Source organism: Pichia kudriavzevii, chromosome 2 (assembly GCF_003054445.1).
Source record: "Pichia kudriavzevii chromosome 2, complete sequence".
In the NCBI taxonomy this organism is placed as follows: domain Eukaryota; kingdom Fungi; phylum Ascomycota; class Pichiomycetes; order Pichiales; family Pichiaceae; genus Pichia; species Pichia kudriavzevii.
This window is the reverse complement of record NC_042507.1, coordinates 2,425,022-2,444,140: the sequence shown is the minus strand read 5'-3', so window position 1 is coordinate 2,444,140 and position 19,119 is coordinate 2,425,022. Positions and strand designations below refer to the sequence as shown.

At 37.7% G+C, this 19,119-nt stretch overlaps 8 protein-coding genes across 8 annotated transcripts; 6 read left to right on the top strand and 2 right to left on the bottom strand.

The window, feature by feature from the left end:
* Window positions 1-29: 29 nt before the first annotated feature.
* Window positions 30-1,244, bottom strand: C5L36_0B11440 (uncharacterized protein; the record flags this gene model as incomplete). Its single annotated transcript, XM_029465530.1, has 1 exon — window positions 30-1,244. One exon carries the CDS (start codon window positions 1,242-1,244, stop codon window positions 30-32), a length of 1,215 nt encoding a protein of 404 aa, XP_029321389.1.
* A 169-nt stretch (window positions 1,245-1,413) lies between these two features.
* Window positions 1,414-3,366, top strand: C5L36_0B11430 (uncharacterized protein; the record flags this gene model as incomplete). The annotated part of the gene is made up of 1 exon (XM_029465529.1): window positions 1,414-3,366. One exon carries the CDS (start codon window positions 1,414-1,416, stop codon window positions 3,364-3,366), a length of 1,953 nt encoding a protein of 650 aa, XP_029321388.1.
* Window positions 3,367-3,571: 205 nt separating this feature from the next.
* Window positions 3,572-4,211, top strand: C5L36_0B11420 (uncharacterized protein; the record flags this gene model as incomplete). The annotated part of the gene is made up of 2 exons (XM_029465528.1): window positions 3,572-3,623; window positions 3,733-4,211. 2 exons carry the CDS (start codon window positions 3,572-3,574, stop codon window positions 4,209-4,211), a joined length of 531 nt encoding a protein of 176 aa, XP_029321387.1.
* A 468-nt stretch (window positions 4,212-4,679) lies between these two features.
* C5L36_0B11410 (uncharacterized protein) lies at window positions 4,680-6,041 on the top strand (the record flags this gene model as incomplete). The annotated part of the gene is made up of 1 exon (XM_029465527.1): window positions 4,680-6,041. The coding sequence occupies one exon, from the start codon at window positions 4,680-4,682 to the stop codon at window positions 6,039-6,041; it is 1,362 nt and encodes a 453-aa protein (XP_029321386.1).
* A 67-nt stretch (window positions 6,042-6,108) lies between these two features.
* On the bottom strand, window positions 6,109-11,970 carry C5L36_0B11400 (uncharacterized protein; the record flags this gene model as incomplete). The annotated part of the gene is made up of 1 exon (XM_029465526.1): window positions 6,109-11,970. The coding sequence occupies one exon, from the start codon at window positions 11,968-11,970 to the stop codon at window positions 6,109-6,111; it is 5,862 nt and encodes a 1,953-aa protein (XP_029321385.1).
* A 1,188-nt stretch (window positions 11,971-13,158) lies between these two features.
* C5L36_0B11390 (uncharacterized protein) lies at window positions 13,159-13,881 on the top strand (the record flags this gene model as incomplete). The annotated part of the gene is made up of 1 exon (XM_029465525.1): window positions 13,159-13,881. One exon carries the CDS (start codon window positions 13,159-13,161, stop codon window positions 13,879-13,881), a length of 723 nt encoding a protein of 240 aa, XP_029321384.1.
* A 108-nt stretch (window positions 13,882-13,989) lies between these two features.
* On the top strand, window positions 13,990-15,876 carry C5L36_0B11380 (uncharacterized protein; the record flags this gene model as incomplete). The annotated part of the gene is made up of 1 exon (XM_029465524.1): window positions 13,990-15,876. One exon carries the CDS (start codon window positions 13,990-13,992, stop codon window positions 15,874-15,876), a length of 1,887 nt encoding a protein of 628 aa, XP_029321383.1.
* Window positions 15,877-16,120: 244 nt separating this feature from the next.
* Window positions 16,121-18,187, top strand: C5L36_0B11370 (uncharacterized protein; the record flags this gene model as incomplete). The annotated part of the gene is made up of 1 exon (XM_029465523.1): window positions 16,121-18,187. One exon carries the CDS (start codon window positions 16,121-16,123, stop codon window positions 18,185-18,187), a length of 2,067 nt encoding a protein of 688 aa, XP_029321382.1.
* Between the last annotated feature and the right edge of the window lie 932 nt (window positions 18,188-19,119).

The window sequence follows — 19,119 nt, the reverse complement described above, 5'->3', positions numbered from 1 at the left end:
ACCGTAGAATGTGAGAAGCCATAATTCCCTTAGATCCATTCAGTAGTCCATGATAACTTTTCAACTGGCTTGAATGGCGCAAGCTTCAAAGTCTTATGATCAAAAGTAATGATATCTGGAATCTCTATATCTTTCTTCACTAAAACACATCTGTCCTTACAAACGAGTTTGGATTCATCCATTCCATAAAAATTATTACCGAAAGTGGAAACGAAGTCTTTGAGCATATCCAGTTTGCCCACTTTATCAAAGATCTCAGCCACATAAGCAATCGCAAATTGTTGTGTGTATACACCTGCGCAAACACCAACATGGGTTGCCTTTTTGGATAAATCATGTGGTGCAGAGTCAGAACCGAAGAAGAAAAATGGTTTACCTGATACAGCAGCTGATAGTAAAGCTCTTCTGTCCTCTGGCAGTTTTGCGACAGGTTTACAAAAGTTGATTGGGTTACCCGCCCAATCATCAATAGTGAGGAACAAATGATGTGCAGTTAATGATGCAACAACTTTTGGCTCTTCACCTTCCTTTAGGTCCTTATTAATCTCATAAATGGCATCAACAGCTGCCTTTGTTGTACAATGTTCAAGAACAATCTTTAGGTTAGGGAAATCAGCATGAAGTTTGAATAACGCAGGGATAAACTTTGCTTCAGCGTTCAACACATGGATATCCTCACCTCCATCATGAACGGATGGCTTCTCACCATGTAAATTCAAAACCAAGTTTTTCTCCTCCATTGTTTTAAAAATAGGATAAAACGCACTAAAATCATTAGGATCCACGCCTGCTTGGGAATTAGTGGTAACACCAGCTGGATAACATTTGATACCGCGGATAACACCTTCATCAGCTGCCCTTGCAACAATTTCAGGTGTTAATAAGTTGGAAAGATAAAAAGTCATTAAGAACGTAGTCTTTGGTGCCAATTTTTGTAAATCTTTTTTGTACTGAGCCACTCTTTCAATGTCCGTTAAGGGAGGTGTCAAATTAGGCATAATGTAAGCTATGGAAATACCCCCTTCTCTCACTGCTGGAGTAACAACTTCCATCATTTCGCCTTGTCTCAAATGTACATGATAATCAGCAGTATGACCAAGTTCAATTCGGGACATTGTCTTGTTAATTTGAGTTTTTGTTGATGAAGTTAGAGAACGATAAACAGTAGATCTCTTTATTGTCTTGAGGACTTGATCTCTGAACATAAAATAGAGAGCGAGACCACCAAAGAGCTCTCTTAGCATCCCCTGTGAAGAAAAAGTTTACCTGGGTTTAGACAGCATTTCCACAGTTTTGTCCATGAAAAACTTCTTCCTCGAATGAAGAAAAATTGCGAATGGAAAATTTCAAGTCATTAGATTTTTTTTTGATCAGGTTACTAATAAGTTAGACAAGTTCACTTTAATTGGGAGAATGGTTTATCATACAATGGAAGCGTCCGGAGAAGCATTAATAGCACCAGCACTGTCAACTGCACAAGAAGAAGAAACTTTATTTGCCAAAGTTGAAGGTTTAACTGATAAAGTTTTACGAGAGAAGAGACGTCATTTAGGCCCTTCCTATGTAAACGATCCGGATATTAATGTGGAGAAAACTAGAAATTTTATAGATGAATACTATAGTTTAAAACAGCTAGCTGACTATTTGAACTCAAGGGATGAAGGAACAGGGGATCTTAAATTTCCGCTTGTTTCACTACAATTCCCAGATGAACTTGTTTGTGATTCTACCATTGTTTGCCAAATTTTGCAAGACTACTTAAATAAGGCAAACAAGGACTTTCATGACTACAACCATGGCAAACTTGAGCCTAAACAGGTGGCCGAAGAAATAGATTTCAATACCTCTCAGTCCATGTCTAGAGATATTGAATCGGCTGAGAAAACAATGGACAATAAAACATGTGGTGGTAATTGTGGGTCCAAATGTAAAAATAAGAGTAAGTATAACCAAGAAGTCTGGATATTAGCAGATACTTCTTATTCACCATGCTGTATTGATGAAGTTGCGGCAGAGCACGTGAAAGCAGATATAGTGGTTCATTTTGGCGACGCATGTTTGAATCCTGTTGACAAAATTCAATCGTGCTATGTTTTCGGTAAACCGTACATTGATTTTGGGAAGCTGGTGCAAACGTTCAGAACAACCTATCCTGCAAAGGAAGAAAAAATAGCGATTATGTCTGATACTCCTTATAGCCATGTCCTCACTCAATTACACCAGCAACTGAAGCACGAGTATCCTAATTTGGTAGTAGCCGAAGTCGATTATGAAAAAGCCGGTAAAAAGAGTAAAATAATTGATGCTGTCTCTTTTGGAAATGAAGATGGGGTAGCTATCTATACTGCAAACAGGATAATCAGAGGTATAAAGCAGGAAGATATTTATGAGTACCTTGAAACAGTTGATTTTGAAGACGAAAATTTCATGGATGCAAGTAAATTTGATGGGTTGACACAGCAGTATTCCTTATTCCATCTAACTAGGCCGCACGACGCAAGACTATTGCTCTTATCAACCAAATTTGGTTCACTAAATGTGGTCGATCCTTTAGATGTAGAGCTTGTTCATGATCAATTCCCTAATTTGATGAAAAGGTACAGAAATATGCAAGTTGCAAGAGGTGCTTCTACAGTTGGAATATTAGTCAACACTCTATCCCTGTCACACACTAGAACACTATTGAATCAGATTGTAAAGTCTGTTGTTGAAGCTGGTAAAAAGCATTACATGTTTGTGGTGGGCAAGCCAAACGTGGCCAAACTTGCAAATTTTGAATGCGTCGATTGTTGGTGTATTCTAGGATGCAACCAATCTGGTATTGTTATTGATACATGGGGTGATTATTATAAGCCGATAATTACACCATACGAATTGAAATTGGCGTTGATGCCGCAGGTTACATGGACAGGTAAATGGGTCACAGATTTTGAAGCTTTGCTTGAAAGAGGAGAAGGAGAAGAAGAGCAAGACAACAAACTAAACAAAACTGCAGCTAAAGAGGAAAGCGTCGAACAGAAGAATGGTGACGATGATGACGATTATGCACCTGAGTTTGATCCTGTTACAGGTAAGTTAAAGATGAACCAGCCGCTTCGCCAGCTTCGACATTTGGAACTTGAGCTTGAAACAGAAAATGCTTTCAAGAATTCCAATGGAGTAGGCAAGCAGGACGAAACTGAGCTTGTCCACAAGTTCTCTGGTACTCTATCTGTTGGTAAGACTGTCTCCACATCTGCCTTTGGCCTTCAAAACCGTGAGTGGACAGGCCTAGGAAGCGATTTCGCACAGGAAGACTCTTCTGTAGGAGCGCTCGTTGAGGACGGAAGAACAGGTGTTGCAAGGGGATACACAGATGTTAAATAAAGAAAAGTATATACTGTTGTAGATTATCAAGATCAAGGTAGTGGATTGAAAAGAATGTTTTAAAAGCGCAATACTTGCATCGTAAAATAATAAGAGCGAACACGAACTTGAAGAATGACTTATAAGTGAAGAAACTGTTGCAACGTTTCTATCGTTATTTGTTTTTGATGTAGGGTTAAGATTTCTAACGTCATATTGAGACAACATGGGGAATATACCGTCAAGTTTACTAGATGACTTGTCTGAAGGTACAAACTGTATGTATTTTTCCGTTTCTTTTCGAGTTTAGTGGGTCAGTGTCTTTCCAAGATTTCCTAGAGTGACATACTAACTAAATTTCCTGTAACAACCACTTTATTGAGACAGTTGGATCTGAAGAAATCGATCGTCTTGCCAAAAGATTCATGAAGTTGGATACAGACAATTCCGGTGCAATCGATAAGGAGGAGTTTCTAGCTATTCCAGGAATAAGGCAGAACCCATTGGCTAAAAGAGTGATTGACATATTTGATGAGAATAAGGGGGGAGATATAGACTTCAAGGAGTTTGTTACAGGATTGTCAGTTTTTTCCTCTGCGGGATCTGTTGATGACAAGCTCAGGTTTCTTTTCAAAATCTATGACATTGACAACGATGGGTTTATTTCAAATGGTGAATTATTCATAGTTTTACGTTTGATGGTGGCAGATTCCTTGAATGATGTCCAACTTCAACAACTAGTTGATCGAACAATCATGGATGGAGATTCGGATGGAGACGGTAGACTTTCTTTTGCAGAGTTCAAAAAAATCATTGAAAGTACCTCCGATATTACGACCAAGCTAAGCCTGGGTGATAAAATTTAACTTTTCCAGTCCGTTTTCCTATCTTTACCTACTTTCCTCCCTCTCCATATATGCAACTCAAGCAGACAGTTGCTCATTTTTCTGTGGTATATGTCGATGTTTTTTTTTTCTAATAATGGATCTATATAAGGCCATGTTTTTTATAATTTTGCTTAAATCTTGTAATCTTCATCTTTTTTTTTCTATCGCAAGAAGCCCCGTGTTGAGTTTTTGTCTGTCGGACTTTCTTGTCTAAACCCCACCATTTACTATAACGCCGCCGTTACAAACATGCCTATCGAAAAGAAGTGTATGTAAAATGTTTATTGTGGATTACCCCATTTTGGGCTGGTCACTAACTCGTTTTTAGCATTGTCAGCATCTGCCCAGCGTTTGACAAAAGCAACAGATATTTTTGGCAAATTAGATGATCTGGAAGCTGGTAGGGAAGGAAAGAATGCTAATGATGATGCGAATGCAGCATGGCCAATGCTATCTTCCATAATGCAGTATGTCACTATGAAAAAAAGAAACCTGGAGGCAACAACGGAATCGGAGGATTCACATGAAAGGTTGCTAGGAGATAAATCTAATGCCACCGGGTTCATACCAATGTTACCAATGCATAATGATACTATACTTTTTCTAAAGGGCCAGGCAGAAATGATACTCCATAAATCATTACCTCAACTGGTTGACTCGCATGAGAAGTACATAAAGTCAGGAAATAACCTTTTGGATGTAACTAGAAAAGAAATAATAAGGATGTTAGGAGAGTTAAGTAGAACTTATGATGCCTTAGGAGAAATCTACCAATCGGAAAAAAAGTCCAAGTTGGAAAAGTACGACATGTTTCTTGTTTGGATAAAGAGAAAACATGATATTAATCAAGATATAAATGAGATAATTGATAGTTCACCTGAAGGAGAAACCTATAGTTCCTTACTCAAAGAGTCGAAAGAGCTCTCTTATGAAATCGATCGTATGGAAAGGGAGTTACTGCATTTAAGAAAGAAGAGGAAGTTAGTGAACCAGCAGTTGCTGGAGACAAAATCTCTCCTTGATATTAAATTAAACAAACACTATAATGAACTTGAAACACTGGAACAGAAGGAAGTGTTGGAAATATCTTTTCTTTATAAAGAAAAGCTGCTGGTATCGAAGGACATGTCCGATGTAGAGGTCTTTAAAAAATTGAAAACACAAATAACTTCTCTGGATACCTTGATTTCAAAAACAGCAGACACACAATTAATGTTCGACCAAGCAGAAGCATATTTTACTGATATTTTTGAAGTTATAAAAAAGATGGAGAATTCAATTCAAACTTTTATTAACGAATCTAAGTTGGATAATATTGGTCATGTACTATCAACAAATCGTGACTACTTGATTGAGAGATATGCTGCTATTGTAAAGATAGAAATGCCAGGGATAGCGATAATCATGAAGAATGAAATCAAGGCAATTGAAAAGGCAATGTCTATTCTTAACATTAATTTTGTAGCATATAACTTTGACAGCTCTTCCAAGGATTTTGCCCTTTCACAATTGAAGTTATCAGAAGATAGTACAGAACATTACCCGTCCATTCCGGCTAGTAATACTCCACCTTCTGATTCCAACAAAAGGTTCAATAGCACGTCAAAGAGTAAAACTCTGGCAGGTTCGCCCCCACCCGTTATAACTGCCGCTACTACAACAACTACAACAACTACTGCCACTACAACTGCAGCTTCAAAACCTAGTAAGTCCAACCTGAACATAATGGGGTTCAAATCGGCAAAAGTCAACAAATATAATCAATTATTAAACGAAATCAAAAGTTCCAAAGGTGAAAAAACTGACTGATCCGATTCCATGATATAATAGAGTTTCGTTTTCTTCAAAACATTCAATTTGAGGAGCTTTTTAATTTTTATTTTCTACCAGAAGGCTTCGTAGGATATTTTTTCTTATCACTTATCTTCACTAGACCCGATGGAGCACCATTAGGTGCCCTTGGAAGGATAACACCAGAAGACTTCGGCTGTGAAATTTTTGTCATTTTATTAGCTGATATTTGTCCACTATATTTCTTCACGGGTAAGGGATTCGATGTTTTAGAAATTTTTCTCATCTTTGAAAAATCTGGATTATCTGAATGTCCAATCTTTTTACCATCATCAGAAATAGTCCTTTTTTTGGCATTGTCATGATGAGAAATCGTCTTCTTGTTTGCACCTGCTCTTGTTATATTTTGTGTATTTGGAGTCTGACTGGAATTTGCGTTTCCCTCACCAATCCTTATGTTTTTAGTGAAACCGACATAGGCTTGCGTAACCAGATTTCTTTTATTAGCATCTTCAAATAAATCTCTCCAAGTTTTATTGGAAACTAACGCATCAACAGAACCTACAATCCACAATGAAGACCTTGCTCTTGTCAATGCAACATTCATTCTTCTTATATCAGCTAAGAACCCAACACCGGTATTATTTTCCGCTCTAACACATGAAAAAATAATAATGTCTTTCTCTTGACCTTGAAAACCGTCAACCGTGTTGAAATCAATCTGCTTAGTTATCAAGAAGCCATATTTATCTACGAAAGTTTTCTTCAAAAGCCTCACCTGTTCTTTATATGGAGAAATAACCCCGATTTTGTTAGACCAATCAATATTGGGGAATTTTCTGTACAAACTCTCAATGATCTCAAGGATGACTTTGCATTCAGTTGTATTATACAACGATTTTGTTTTATCGTTAATATTTTGCCTACCCCTCAAATTGAAAAATCTATAAGGTCCATATTCCTCGATCTCATGCCATGGCCTTTCTGTCAGTAGCTTCATGTTTGGACCATCCTTTAACTTTGAGGTATAGAATTCCCTGGATGGAAATGCCGAAATTTCTGGATGCATACGGTATTGCACATCTAACAAATAAACTGAATCTTTATGGTTGTTTTGCATTCTGACAAATAGTGATTGCTCGTATTTGAATGAAGCTGCTTTTTGAGATAAAACAGTTGGAGGTAATTGGTTAGGGTCACCAACCATAATACATTTCTTGCAACCATATCTCAAAGGAATGATGGCACTCAATTCGATACACTGAGCAGCTTCGTCAATAACCACAGTTTCAAAAGTCAAAGACATACCCGCTAAAACATCATGAGCTGATCCTGAAAGGGTAGAACAAACAACTTGTGCATTGTTCAAAATTTTGAATTGTATATTCCTTCTTTCAATTTCTCTATTACGATAATTTACAGCCCTTTGCTCTCTCATCTCATCTAGCCTTTTACCCAGCTCTCTACGCTTTGTCAGAACTTCTTGTAATCTCATTTCAGCCTTCGAAATCTCAGTTTCTGTGAGACTGTTAGACTCGAGTTTCTTTCTTAATTCATCACGTTCAACAATACAAGCTCTATGCTCTGCCCTAATACTAGAGTCATCATTATTCTTTATCTTCGATAATTGTGCATCAACTTGTTCCTCCAAGGTTAAATCCTTAACTTGTTCATTGATGGCATCTGACTTACCTAGTCTAACAACATTCGGTTTGAAAGTTTCACCTTTGGAATTCTTTATCCCATTTCTGATTCTAAGCACCAATTCATCAACAGCTGCATTAGAAGGTGCACATATTAGAATTTTTCTCTTATTATCAACTGAACCTGTTGATGCTTTTGAAGTTGAGATATTTGCCTTCACACCAGGAGCCAGTACTCGATGTACATTTTTATCCTCTTGAGTGAGAAAATAACCAATGACACCAAGAATTGTTTTTGTCTTACCTGTACCCGGAGGACCTTGAATTAGTGAAAACCCTTGCCCTTGAACTGTACCCGAAATGGCTTTTGCTTGGGAATCGTTGACATCGTATACATCCTTTAATTTATTTATCTTTTTCTCGTCTGGAGTTTCAACGGGATCAGGAACAGCTTGGATAATCTCATTACTCAAGTCATAGTACTGTAAACCATATAAAGATGAAAACTCTCTTTCTAAGGTAGTCATTGTATTAACTTTCAATCCAACCAGTTCCATACTTGGTGATATTTTATGAACAACTTTATTGTCAGATGATACCCTCAAAACAACATCCGCATATGGCCCGTTTGTATTTTTAATTTCTTTAACCTTAGCAAAACAGTTGACAGTACACTTCTCCACCAACTTTCTCGGTATACCTCTGTTATCTTCCTCTGGTGGTAAGTTATCAACCATCATAAGAACAATTAGATCATTATCACCAAAACATCTTGTTTCATTAACGACTTCCTTTTTCACGGATGTATAAATATCAAAAAAGGAGTCCGTGGCGGATCTGGAACCAATAGTTAATCTAAAGGGAATTTCCGAACCAACTTGCTTGGCCCTTTGGATTGATTGCCAACATTCGAGCAACAATAAAGGCTCAAAAGTTTTCCTATAATCCTTCACACTTTCAAATTTGTCTGTGATCGGCTTATACTTGGATTCATCATAATCAGAAGGTAACTCCTTGTCATTATTATATGACCATGACAAAATGGTTTTATAAAGAGGAGTAGTGTCGACGTTTAACCTCAACCTCATCAACTCCTCCTGCTTCTTCTTTTGCATTAATTCTATCTGTTTCATACTTTGTGTATTGCTGGAATTAAACCTTGGAGCTTGTAATGATTGCAAAGCTGCTTTAGTTTTTTTCATTTTAGCAACTACTTGTTCCTTCGTGAACAAATTACCATCTTGGGTTTCATTATCTGAATCGTGGTCAGATTCACTATCTGAAATGTTGACTATTTTCTTTTTGATGTTGAATCCTGATGGCCTTGCAGGTGCAGGCTCCTTTGCTTCCATCTTTCTTTTTTCGGCCAATTTAGCCTGTGCAATCTCCAATTTAGACATTCTTTTCGGAGGATTAAAAGATGGCACATTCTCTCTGACATATGGTTTTAAAAAGCCTGAAAGTGTATTTTGTTGCTTCCTTGAAGTGTATTGTAATTCAGATTTAGTATCTGTAGGAGGTGGTTGCGATTTACTTTTCTTTTCCTCTTCAACGGCAAATGAAACATTCTCCACTAATTTAGAATCAATGGCTCTTGCACGCAATAAAAGCTCACCAGTCTGTTCTATATTCATCTTATTATTGAACTTTTTAGCTCTAAGGCATAATTTGACGAGAACAGTGAGTAATTCCTCACTTAATTGCATGCTCACTTCACATGATAAGTCTAAAATCTTAGTAATTAAGTCAACACAACTGATCAATAAAGCACTATCAGATAGACGCAACCATTTAAATAGATTACCTAATGTAACTACAATTGGTTTCAAAAGTGTTTCTTTGATTAATTTGATGTCGGTACTTGTGTAATTTTGTGTTTCTAGAAGAGAAACTATGATTTTCATACCATTGAGAACTAAATGAGACAAATCTAGCACATCTCTGGTGAAATTTAACAAATCTGACGTAATTTTATCTGATATTTCCTTGGCTAAAGTAACCTTGAGTCGTTCATAAGTGATTGACCAGTCAAAAATATTCTTGAAAATCATTCCTAGGAATCCCCATACATCAATCCAAAATTCAACTATCGACGTTTTTAGGTCAAGGGTTAGTTCGATTTTCGACGAAACAATTATACCATTCATTGGATTGAATAATGCATTCATAAAATCCATCAAAATTTTTACGGTTCTCTGAGTGGGTAAAAATAATTGCAAGCGTGTGTATTTTGTAATCTGAGCTTTAAAAGCATCTAGTGTTAAGTGTATGTTTAATTTTAAGCACTCTTTAAAAGCCTCAAGTCTGTCATCAACATCAAATGTTTCTGACATTAATGCCACGGCTGATGAGTAAATTCTGTCAATTGGTGACAATAAAAGAGACCAAAACCCTAGGGAGGCGTCGTTGTCATTGATAATTGACTTCATATGAGTCGAAGTTATATATTCTGAAAGTTTATTCAAAACATTTTCCACAGATGTAGCAAAGCTTTCAATAATTTTGTTATGCCTATTACAATCGGATGATATGCCCTTTACAACACTCTCTTCTTTTCTTTCGGATATTAGCTTTGTTTTCTTATAAGGAATATCAATCATATAAACATTGATAATATTTGAAAAAGCGGAGAAAACATTTAAGGCTATATTTGAATTGGAGGTGACCTTAACTTGTAATAAATTCCATAAAGCATTGTTGAATTCAGGAGTAAGTAGTGGCTCATTTAAATTTAGTTTGTTTGAGTAATAAGAGTAGGATTCGATATCATAAATCAAGCACGTCTTGATTAGTTTTATCGCTTTTGATTTTAAAAATTTGATGTTGATCGAATCAAACAAAACAATACATTTTTTATCAAGTAGTGATCTTGCACTTGCTTTATAAGATAACTCGACACCTAATCTATCGCTCTGGAAAACTGTATTTTTCAAAGAAAGCTGTTGAATCATGTTTTCCATTATGTAGGTCCCAATAAACTTTCCACAATTTGAATCAGTGATGAAGTCAGCTAAAAAGCCAAACATTGCAATAGCAAACTGACACTTACTTGAATCATTAAGTATGTGAGAACATATTTCCATCCACTTGACCAAATCAATAAACAGCGGATTTCTTGATGTATCTAATTGAGATAATGAAGAGGGAAATGTTTCAGGCGGTAGCTCTTGTAAGTATTTTTTATAGGTTGGGTTATTGAAGGCCATATCGAAGAAACTCATGTAATTGTGAGGTTTGATGAATTCGAATAACTGAATTTTGAATTTTTCCAGAGATACCCCTAAAAACCTCAATAAAAAAGGAAGTGGGGTTTTCAGGTAGGAAAAAACATGGTTGATGAAAACTTGATAGAGTGGAACAATTCTGATTCTTTTGTCATCTCTATAAGAAGCACAGGAAAAAGGTTCCATTATGGTGCTTCTAATCGTATCAACTGATGAAAACCTGATAAGAGGTATTAAATTTGTCCAAAATTGAATTGATCTTTCATCAGTGAAAAAATCTGGCTTTTGAATGTTAAAAAAATGAATCTCGTATTCTTCGATGAACAATGGATCAAAGTCACTATCTTTGTAGTAAATCTTATCTTCTTTATTATAAGGTAATTTTGATATTGCCCAGTTTCTTTGGTTTTCGTCATCAGAAAATAACAAATACACCAAACCGGGATAAATTTTCAAGCCTTTTGAAACTAATAAATCATGGGAATCGTCCAAGAATTGTAAACAGTGGTTGAAGTAAATCTTTAGTTTATCATGATACCTTAAAATCGACGGATTCAGTAGACACTCAAAGAAGATCCTAGTCAACAACTTTTTCAATTCTTCATTTTCTAATTTATTATCAATTGATTTTTCAATCTGTGAATATAGGTTATCAGCTTCCCAGATAGTTGGTTTCTCCATAGTCGATTGAATTTGATTATAAGGTACCATTTTCTCCAGCAAAAAATTCTTTCTTATTAATGCCCTTTTCCTATGGTATGATAACAAGCAGTCAGTACAGTTATTTATACAGGTACGAATAGGTATGAATTGTTCATTATTAAAATCAACAGCAAATCCAGCAAGAACTACAACTAAAAAGGATACAATTGTAGAGGAAGAGTCTGAGCAACAAAAGAGATGGTCTTTAATCAATTTATTTTCATTGGTGTTGTTATTAATTGGATCATTCGATTCTCTAATTGAGAGATAATAATTCATTGCTTCTTCAACAACAGACTCTTGCAATGCTGGATCATCGACCGTGTAGGTCTTGTTGATCCTGCTGACAATACTGTCCGAAGAGCTGGTCAAAGACATGATCCGATAGTCAGGGATTGAACTTGGGTCTTCCAGAATATTGGGGGGATGAGCTTGAATAGTTAACAGACACGTAAAAGAATGAAATGAAATTTAGAGGTGGCCCCTTTCATAATTTTTTTTTCTTGTAGGACGCACATTATATACATTTTTTTTTTTTGCTAAAAAGAGGTATTGGGATGTATTGGGGATTGACGTGCCAGACAAATACCAATAATCGTGGCAACTTGGTGACGTTTTCAGTTTTCAATAGCTGTACCTGTTAATGAGCCACGTTAGGGCATTTTTGCGGTACCAATGTATTTCAGCAAAACATGCAGATGGGTAAACTAGATATTACTCCCCACAGTACTTGTGATTTTGGCCAACATTCGTTGGGCCTGAAATGTGGTGACCCTTTGTGCTTGTATTTACCAACTTAATACATGAAACCGGCAGCGAAGCGCCTAGGTTGTACCAACGTTACTATGTGTTTTATCATATAACCGCTGATATACTCTTAGTATCCTTCGGGAAAGCATGCCCTTCCCTCCTATGTAACTACACTGATCTGGTGTTTGTATCCAGTTATCATCAACCTGTTTCCTATCAACTACTATTTTTTTCATTTAACATTTACATTTCATGCTTTCATTAACTAGGAAAAGTTATTGTTGCATTTTTTTTTTTTGGATTTTAAAGGCGTTATTATTTCCTGGTTTTAGAATCTTAGTTGTTGGCTGTTGTGGCTCAACGAGTCTATATTTTCCAAAGCGTTTGTCTGAAGTTCGATTGCTGCTTCTACAGGTAAAATTGTGTGCAGCCATCACATTCTCTTTCAAAGAAAAACTATATCTAGAACTGTCGTTCAAGTACATACCATTTCACCCTGGTAATTGCGCTGTAATAATTCTCCAAAATTGTCGTTATGAAGTATGATGCATGCATTAATGTTGAGGTTATCATACAAATACAAAAGCGATGGAACTGCTATTTTGTCCATGGAATTCTCTGCAAGCGCGCGTATGGTAGCACATGAAATTACCAATCAAATCAGCTAATGGATGGTAGAAGAGATGGAGAAAATAGACAATTCCCAATTACCGCCAAGGTTTTCAGGGAGATGCCTAAACAAAACAAACGAATCATTCTCCCCCCTTCAACAGTGCATTAACATAGTTGGCAACAGGAATAGTGAGTAACACGCCAATGCAAGTCACGAGATATTTACTACGTTTTGATAAGAGCTATTTGAAAAATCTCCGTGTGTCCCATGGGGCCCATGGGAAATCCAAGAAAGTTTCCCCCAAATATACAAACTCACCCTCCAATTCGAGGGGTCTCGGTAGTCCATTAGAGAAAATCTCAGTTCTCCCAGAGAAGGAGCGATTCCACAGAGAAATTACCCTTGGTTCGCAGTACCGGGAACGAGCGGGTGTTCTCTACAGGAGGAGGAATTCGCTCTTTTCCCAGTCACAAGAGGCATTTCTTCATGGGAACAAGGAGAATGCCCTTGAGCTCGCCGGGGAGGCCAGGGCGATTGCAGACGAGGCGGCCCAGTGTTCTCAAAGGGCGGCACAGCATATCTTCAGTGCGCATAACCCACAGTGGAGTAGGGGACACTTCACAGAGTTCGTGGATTTGCACGGGCTTCATGTCGATGAAGGGATTTACTATTTCAGTGAACATCTAATCAAATGTGTAAGGAGGGAACAGTATTCTCTCAATGTTGTTGTTGGTGTTGGGAGGAATTCCTCTGCAGATAAAGGTGGCCCTGTTCTAGCGGAGGCCATTGTATCGCTGTGTGGTAAACTGGACATTTTCGTCTGCGAGGACGAGCCGGGGAGACTTGCGGTACTAGCGAATCGCGGGTTCGACTCCCGCAGTGGTGAAATCGCGCTACTTGCTTTCAAGAGCGATGTGTGGTGGTAGTTGCGGTTATATATATATAGTCTGTTAGTTGGAATGAGTAAACAACCTCTATAGATGGACTCTAATTGTAACTTCTTTGAACAGTAGACGCTCTCCAAGGATATCAAGATGAGTGGGAAGTTTGTGAGAGCATCCAAGTTCAGACATGTCTATGGTCAATCTGCTAAGAAGGAGGCCTGTTACGAGAATCTGAAGCCAACAATTAGTGCCTTTGATAGTAACATTATTCAGTCAAATGGAAGATACATTGCCTTGAATGCAAACGGTATTGGTTCTTTCTGTGTGATTCCAGTGGATGAAGTAGGTAAAGCTCCAGATAAGGCGCCTATGTTTAGGGGCCACACCGGAGGCTCTGTATTAGACACTGCATTTGATCCTTTCAATGAAAGAAGAATTGTATCTTCTGGTGAAGATGGGAAGATCCTAGTTTGGGAAATCCCAGAGGATTACTCTTACTATAATGTGGATCCAGAAAATATTGTCGATGTCCATCCGATTGGTTCGTTAACAGGTCATTCTAGGAAAGTGGGCCATTTGCAGTTCAATCCGGTCGCTAAAGATGTTCTAGCTTCATCATCTTTTGATTATACAGTTAAAGTCTGGGATCTTGGGGAAAAAGAATGTAAAATAACACTCAAACACAAAGATCTAATCACTTCCTTTACTTTCAATTACAATGGTACTAAAATTGCCACGGTTTCAAGAGATAAAAAAGTTAGAGTTTGGGACGTCAGGACTGGCGAATTATTAAGTGAAGGTCCTTCTCATCTTGGAGCAAAGGCATCGAGGGTTGTTTGGCTAGGTAACACAAACAGATTAGCAACTACTGGGTTTGATAGGTTCTCTGAGAGACAACTTGGACTATGGGATTCTGACGATTTAACTAAGGGTTGTATTGGTGGATTCATCTCAATTGATTCATCTTCCGGAACCTTAATGCCATTCTTTGATCCATCAACCAATCTGTTATTTGTAGCTGGTAAGGGTGATGGTAACGTTAGATTTTTCGAATTTGCCGATGATGATTTACACTTGCTAGGCGAATACCCTTCTACTGAAGCTCAGAGAGGGTTCACCGTATCACCTAAAAGGTTTGTCAACGTAAAGGAAAATGAAATAGTCAAGGGATACAAATTACTCAATTCAAACACCATTGAACCGCTATCATTCATTGTCCCAAGAAGATCTGAGATGTTTCAAGAAGATATTTACCCCGATGCTCCAGCGGGCGAGCCTGCGATGACAGCAGCAGAATACTTTGATGGCAAAACAGTGGATGGCCCAATTCTTTGTTCAATGGAAGATATTTATAATGGCAACACTCCTGCACTATCTGAATCAAAACCAGAGCAGAAAATTACCAAAGAAACCAAGCAGCTTGAAAAATCTCCCCAAGTCTCCTCCACTCCAGTTATAAAAGAGCCTTCAACACCTCAACAATCGGGTGAGAAAGAAGAGCCAAGACTCGTATTTACCAAGTCTCAGGAACAAGGAGTTGAATCAATGTTGAGTGAAAAGAAGGTTGATTCGTTGCTAGATAAGGTTAACGACTTATCCGATATTGAACAAGAAATTGACACCAATGTCAACGAAGATGAATGGGATTCTAAACCTGAACAAAATACACCTAAGCAAGCAAATTCAGTGGTGACCCAAGAAACACCAAAGGAATCTCCAAAGGAATCTCCGGTTTCAGCATCAGCTTCAGAAACGCCAAAGGAAGTTTTGGTTACATCATCAACACCGGAAACACCAAAGACAGTAAATAATGACATTCCTGGCGAAACACCTGATCATGCCGTCAAAGCCAGTCCACAGACTACATCTGCTCCTAAAGGTGCTGCAGCTGGTGGTTTAAAGGCAAGTTTAGATAAACTCCATGCTTTGATACAGAGTCTTGAATCAAATATTGAGCAGCTAACAACAGCAAATCAAGCCAAAGATGAAAGACTTGCTGCTCTTGAGAAGAAAATCGATCAGCTTCTTCAAAAATAGACCACGTAGACTACAAATAGATGCATCTACAGATATATATATATCTATACTGGCATGCTCTGTAATTATGTACACACTATTCAAACAAAATGTTACGGACATCTTGTGGTAATCCCCCTTTTTTTATTAAAAAAATGTACCCTCGGCCTAATTTTACCAACTCTGTGATCAAGTCTTGTTAGAGTTTTAGAGATGAGACATGCCATCAATCGTTTTTTTATTTGTTCTTTTCCATTGAAGTATAATGTCTGAAAAAGTAACCGTGAATGATATTCCATACCCCCACGGAAACCCATTTGAAAGTATAACCAAAAACTTGTTGTTAGATAATTTAGCCAAAATAAACTATGATTATATTCAGAATAAATATAATAAGAAATCACCGTTTGTTAAAGTCAAAGAATACGTTGCTTCATATTTCAACCAACCCGATTCAGAAACAGGAGAGCTTAATAGGCTATACGAGGACCAAGAGAATGCAATAGTGTATGAAGATTGGTTGAGTATAAGTTTGATGTTGGACAAATCAGAAGGGAACGATGCTTGGAAGGAGACAGAGGAATCCAGCTTGTACGATTACAGAGCAGTAAGAGAGCAATTAGATAAGCTGAGGAAGCTGAAATTGGAAAGGAAGTACGAGGAAATACTCTATATAATAAGAACAGAATGGAGGAGAGATTTTGCAAATATCAACAATGAGCGTTTATATAAGAAATGTCACGTTGGCACAAAATCTTTGATAAGGGAATATATTGATGAGTGTGTTTCGATCTTAAAACTATTAGTGTCTGATGAATGTTTCTTAGATGATGATTTTATGCTTGATATTTTAATGGAATCCAAAAGAAACTATGGAAGAACCGCAATAACCATGAGCGGAGGTGGTTCTTTTGGGTTGATAGGAATAGGTGTATTCTCAACTTTACTTGAAAACGAGCTATTTCCTAAAATCATATCGGGGTCTAGTGCAGGATCTATTGTGAGCTCGATAATGTGCTCCAAAACAAGTGATGAATTGAAACACATCTTACGAAGTTTGTTCGATAGGAACTTCCAAGTTTTTGACCTTGACTCCGATAATGATAGTTTTTACACCCACTTGTCAAGGCTATTGAAACATGGTGTTTGGTTTGATAGCAAAAACTTACAAGCAACTATGAAAGAGTTTCTAGGCAATATGACCTTTAGGGAAGCCTTCAACAAAACTGGCTCGATTTTGAACATAACTGTCTCATCCGTCTCTGTTCATGATCAACCAACCTTATTAAATTATCTAACTGCACCGAATGTTCTTATTTGGTCAGCGGTTTGTGCGAGCTGCTCACTACCTGTTGTTTTTGCGTCATCAACAATTTACGAGAAGAATTTGGAGACAGGTGAAATAGAGGAATGGTCAAACCCATCACTCAAATTTGTCGATGGTTCTTTAAAATCAGACTTGCCCATTTCAAGGTTATCAGAAATGTTCAATGTTAACCATACGATAGCATGTCAAGTAAACCCTCATATTTCACCACTAGTTAAGTTATCATCCGAATGTGAAGACTTAATTTCCACAAGTTCTAGCTGGAGCTTGAAAATGTTGTCATATAATCTATCAAATATACTAACGATGGAAGTCGTTCATTATTGCGATTTGCTAATTGAATTGGGGATATTATCCAACTTTGCTACAAAAATCAGACAACTGTTCACCCAATCATATACTGGAGATATTACGATTTTACCAGAACTAAAACTTGATGAACAAAAGTTACTACTATCCAACCCCACGCCAACTTTTCTTTGGGAATGTATACTCAAAGGCGCACGAGCTACGTGGCCATCGCTATCATTCATCAAGGACCAAAATGCTGTTGAGTTTACCATGGATAAATGTATAGCTGTACTAAAGTCACGTGTTGTGTTTGAGAAGCGTTTTTCATCAAGTACCGCTTTGTCAATCAAAAAGTTTGAAGTTACGCCGCCAAGGATACACAAGAGTCAATCGATCGTTAGCTACACAGACCTTCGTAGGAATAGCACTGATAGGGCAAGACGAGAAACAGATGCAAGTACGAGATTATTCCCTAAAGTGCCATCTTCTACTTATGTAGCTGCCAACGGCAAAAACAAAAGATTTACCAAGAAACATCGAGACAGCAACAATCCAATAAATACCGGACGTTCATTTGAATCGTTCAGACAAATCAAATGGAAAGTGAATGCAGAAGGCACAGGTGTTTCTCCCAAGAAAAGACAAACGAGGTCATTTTCGTTTTCGCAGCCACATGAACGAAGGAATAGTTTTAAAGAGGAAATTTCAAGATAGATTACCTATATATACCCGTCTCACTGTTTTTTCAGCTTCACCCGTAATATTGTTATGCCAAGGGTCACGTTCTTTTCAAAGCTGGGTTGATTAAACTTTAGGTATATCTTCCGTGTTTCTTAGTTTATTTACATCCATGGTCTGTTGACCGCACACGTATTCGCTGTAGAACCACACCAAACGCGTTCACAGAAAGAGACGCCGATCCGCCATACAGGACGAGAATACCCTCTCTGAATGGACGTGTGGGTGGGGGAAGGGCATGTTTACTAAACTCCGTCATGTCCTTTCGTCCACAGTAGAAGACGCCACAGCAAGCAGCAGCTTTTACTGTATAATCCCTCCACCTACTTGAAACAAGCAGCAAGCGATTAAGGTTATCTTCAAGTGTTTAGTATTCAATAGGTTCCATTACGGTCCTTCCACGCAGGGACCTTGTTGCTTACCAGCCACGCCGTGCTTTTTAAGGGCAATTGTTTACTTCCCATCAAAACCATTACCTAGAGAAATTTGCAAGGGCATTATTTAAAGCATGATACTCCACTTGCATATCAAGTGTGTAATAACAATCCGTGCGTTTGTGCTAATGAATACCTGATGACGTGCTTACTAGAAGATCTCCATGTATGATGCAATCTCACTACAATCTGCGGACAGATTACCCTATAAGGTCAATATAAATTATGTATCTCGAGAAGCTTCCTATTAGAGAAGACTGCTAAATTTAAACCCGTAAAATAGCACGCAAAATTCTAGGGTATTGTTCCCTAATGCGAAAACAACAAAGAAAAAAGTGGCGAGTTCCTGCATCTCACGCTATTTGGTGCGGGGACTGTCCTTGACATTTCCCCAAACGGGAAGTGTCTGGTTTGTTGTGGCACACTGGTGGTTTTGATGTCATGTATCTTCCATGCTATTTATATCTTGCCCAA